Source organism: Poecilia reticulata, linkage group LG12 (assembly GCF_000633615.1).
Source record: "Poecilia reticulata strain Guanapo linkage group LG12, Guppy_female_1.0+MT, whole genome shotgun sequence".
NCBI classification, from domain to species: domain Eukaryota; kingdom Metazoa; phylum Chordata; class Actinopteri; order Cyprinodontiformes; family Poeciliidae; genus Poecilia; species Poecilia reticulata.
In genome coordinates this window covers 21,253,044-21,257,399 of record NC_024342.1, presented here as the reverse complement: position 1 = coordinate 21,257,399, position 4,356 = coordinate 21,253,044, and the positions used below count along the sequence as shown (strand labels likewise).

The window sequence follows — 4,356 nt, the reverse complement described above, 5'->3', positions numbered from 1 at the left end:
AAATGTCAGGTAGGAGCTGGACCAGCATCCATCCATCCATCCATCCATCCAGTTACCAGACAGGAAGTGGTCAGAGATAAGGGGGCGGGGTTTATGTAGCAAAGTTTCTGGGTCGGGAATCAAACCTGCTCCTTCTTCCTCTCCACCTCACTGCATCCCTCTATCCCTCTACTCCTCCATCCATCCCTCCTTCCTTTCAACCTGTTTTCATGTTTCTGTTCCCACTAAAACTCTCCGTTCTTTAAAATGAAAGATTCGCTCAGCGGCTCTGATGAAACGAGGAGAACAGTTTAACTTCCCAGGATTTTTCTCAGTAATTGATTAATGACAAAGCAGTGACTCTGTTGATCATGTTCCTGTTTGATTGTGTGTGAGACGCAGTTTGTGAGCTGTTCCTTGTTTGTGTGTTTTCCCTGTCGAGGTGTGTGTGTGTGTGTGTGTGTGTGTGTGTGTATTTGTTGGTAATTTGCTGCGTATTGATTTTCAGTAACCTGAGCAGTCTAGTCTGGTGGAGGGGGTCATTTATATCTGAAAACAGCATGGCCCGATTCAGCCCACATCTCTTTGATTCTGTGTGTGTGTGTGTGTGTGTGTGTGTGTGTGTGTGTGTGTGTGTGTGTGTGTGTGTGTGTGTGTGTGTGTAGGCTGGGAAACAGTTCTGTGTGGTATTTCCACTAATTAACATTTAATAGACAATGGACCTGCGGGATCTGTGTGTGTTACAAGTGTTTTATTTCCAGTGAAGCAGAAAGCTTTCGTCCTGATTAATAGAGTTCAAAATCTTTAAGGTTTTATTAATTCTGAATCTTATCGATTCTGCTGCTTCTTGGTGCTTTGAATAATGTCTTCAGTGGAAACAGCAGGATGATCCTCTGGCTGCTTTGAAAGCTGTGGATCTGTGATGGAAAAGATTAAACACTCAGGTTTTATCTTTCTGTGGTGATAAAACTGAAGTTACCAAACTGTGGTGGGAATCGCTAACTAAAACGTTAGCAGCGCTAAACATTAGTTCCCCAAATGCTAAACCGCCGCACCAATGTCATATCTACCAGAAGCTAATGCTAAAGTGCTACATCAACAGKGTTTTTAGCTGAAGCTAATGCTAAAGCACGATACTGACTCATTACTCAGAGGAAACTAACAATAAAACTTTATACCAACATTATATGTAGTGAAAACTACGACTAAAGTGCTAAATCAACAATGTATTTAGCAGATGCTAGTGCTTAAATGCTATGCTAACACAATAATTAGCCAAAACTATCACTAAAGTGCTAAATCAAGGTTGTTTTTAGTGGAAGCTAATGCTTAAGCGCTACACCAACACAGTATTCAGTGGAAGCTATTGCTGAAGTGCTATTTCAGCTAGGTAATTAAGCTAATGCTAAAGCACTATACCAACACACTATACAATTTAAATAAGATTTTTAAAAGCTGCTCCTGAAGCTTTGTAAGTTCCAAAAACGTATCATTTTTTAAATGAGAAGTTCTAGTGACTTTTAAAAACTCGGTACCAGAAAGCTGCTCATTCTTAAACACAAATATCCTCCGTTAGAAACTTTTTACACTTCCAGTTTTTGTCAGTGTGTTAAAGCTGCAGCTGTTCACACAGGAAGACACTGACTGCTAGTAAAGACTCCACAGAAGTCCAGTTCAGAAAATCCAAACCTCCAAAGAGGTCTGCGTTTATTCTTAACCTAGTCGGATTCATCAGAGGGGATCAGAACCGGTCCGGTCCGACTGGGTGATGAAGAGCAGAGGAAGAAGAGTCGGTGCTGCTAATCCCGCTCAGCCGGAGCGTTTCCAACCGTAGCGTAGCGGCGTAGCGGCTCGCTGCGTGGCCATCTGCCGCGGCGGCTTTGATCAGCCTCCGTGAACAGCTCTTTGTCAGCTGCGTCACTCGCCGTGTGTCTCTGTCCAGCTGCCTTTTCAACAGACTCTCCGCTAATTGAGCACAAAGAGCGCGGCGCCCAGATCTCTCCCCTCTCCGCTGCATCTGTTTCTCTCTGGGACGCTTTGTGCATCCTGTCATCCGGCGGCGCCGCGACCTGCAGAATCACCTGACGACACAAACACAGCATTAGCATCACAATGGTGGCAGTTTGGTCTTTAATTCATGGCTCCAGAAAACTGCTTGCTGTAGTTCTGAGTCTTTCATCGAACGCTAATCATTTCTACTAAATCTACTAACTTATCCAGCGCTGCGATGCTGGAGATTAGCATCAGTGCTTCTAGTTCAAATATCTTACTGCACTTAAAATATCATAAGTAACTTTAATAATTAATTCCTTAATATTGATAAAAATACTCGTTCCACTCGCAGATTGTTTTAAAGAATTATTGACTTAAAACAAGATCATATGTGTTGCTGAAAGTGATTTGTAAGTTACTTTTATCTTAAGTYTACTAAGATATTTTACTCCATTAGCTAAGGCTAATTCATTCAGAATCAAAATGCTTACTTTAGCTCTAATGCTAATGTTAGCATGAGGGCTAACGGTAGCATTGACTAGCGATAGCTGGCTAGCAGATAAATCTCTGCAAGCAGGAAGTGGTTTCCGCGCTGCGCTCTGATTGGCTCGTCGTTCGGTGGGCAGCCCACTGTGACACTCTGACCCCACGCAGGTCACCATGGATACGAAGCATCAAAGTTTCACGTTGCTGCTGCGGATTCATCTGAGAAAATGAATTTCATCTTTGATTTCAGCGAAAAGRAAACAATTTCAAAACGTTTGTGTTTTAGAAACATTTAAACGCGTCAGGATGTCGAATGTTTTAGTTTTTTATTACAGTTCAGTAATCACACTTACGGAACATCTTTCCTGCCAAACGCATCACTGTCTAYAATATCAATACAAGATTCTGAATGAATGAATTGCATTTAGTTTCCATCTGAGATCAGAACAGTATTTATATTTTAATTTAACTGAAATTTAATAACCAGGAAACGTTTGTATGTAAATAAATCCWGCATCTGAAGAATCACTTTTAACTTAGAYTTTTTTACAGTAATAAACAAAATGTGTCTGTCCAGTCAGTGTGTAGCTGATGGATCCTGGTTCTCCTCATGGTTCCGACCCGCCGCTCTGTGTCCTTCAGTACATCCTGACCCGGTTCAGGATGTGTTCTGGTCCCGGTTCCCTCCAGGACCCAGCAGGACTCCGTCCTCCATGTTGTCCGTCCCTCTGCTGGAATCTAATCAGGTTTCCTCACATGAAACCAGGGAGTGAAAATATGAGGTTTCTGATCTCCTGGTTATTATTTGGTTGCCCGCGGCGACGCGCCGTCTTAATCTCATCTGGAGGCGAGCGTTGGTAATCCCAGTCGCAGGAGCTTTTATTGCGTTACGCGTCCCGCATCTGGTGGGAGCGGTTATTGCGTTACACGCGGCGCGGCGGTGGCAGCGGCCGGATCCGGTCCCCAGAGTTCTGGAGGCATCTGTTGGCCCAGAAGCAACAATCTGGCAGGACCTCCAGAGACGGGTCCAGGAAACCCAAACCGGCAGCAGAACCGTCCAGAGGTCGATTTCACTTAGCATTTTTTAAGGCTAACGCTAAACAAAACGTTAGCTGCATTATTAGCATCATAGCGCTCCGAAGTTAGCGTCCTGATCGCACACATGAGGAAAACCTGACAGTTTGTTAAACGTTTACAACTTGAGGAAAGTAAAATTCACCTGTAAAAATGTATTTAGGGGAAAATAAAGGTTTTGAAGATTAGCTGAAAGATTAGCTCTGCTATTAGCATATTAGCAAGTTAGAAGAACGGAGCCAAATGTTCGGTTCTGCACCAAACTGATGAGCTGGATTTATTTCAGTTTCATCAGATTGAAGTTTCTGACGACCAGGATGCTGGAAATACAAGCAGAAAAATAATAGGAAGATTTTTGACATTTCAAAAGTTCAGTCATTGTTTCTCAATGTTTTCTCCTCAGTTSAGTTCAGACTTGAAGCCTCATGATAATTAAATCTGCTTTGGTCCAATAATTATAACAGCTGCTGATTCAAACAGGTTTCTGCAGCTTTAAATGTTCCGCTTTATGAAGTCACATCCAGGCTTTTATTCTGAAAGGTCTSCTGTTTTCCCCYGCAGAACATCCACGGCCACAAAGGTCCGATAACGGCCGTGTCGTTCGCGCCTGACGGCCGCTACCTGGCCACCTACTCCAACGCCGACAGCCACATCTGCTTCTGGCAGGTAAAGCCTCATTGTGACCTCTGACCTCAGAGTTTGATCAGGTCCATCAGACGTCGTYGTTGGCGGCAGACGGGAATCCTGGAGATTTCAGACCTTTAGACGTTCAGCAGACGGTTTCCTGGACGAGCAGCAACACGTGTGAATAATGAACAGAGACGC

The 4,356-nt window shown here is 43.6% G+C and overlaps 1 protein-coding gene across 1 annotated transcript in view; it reads left to right on the top strand.

The window, feature by feature from the left end:
• Positions 1-4,356, top strand: part of wdr7 (WD repeat domain 7) — an 84,676-nt gene that overhangs the window by 79,187 nt on the left and 1,133 nt on the right. The window contains exons 26-27 of the mRNA XM_017307727.1: positions 3,100-3,203; positions 4,072-4,197. Of these exons, the coding sequence (XP_017163216.1) occupies positions 3,100-3,203; positions 4,072-4,197 (230 nt within the window). The remainder of the gene's footprint in view (positions 1-3,099; positions 3,204-4,071; positions 4,198-4,356) is intronic.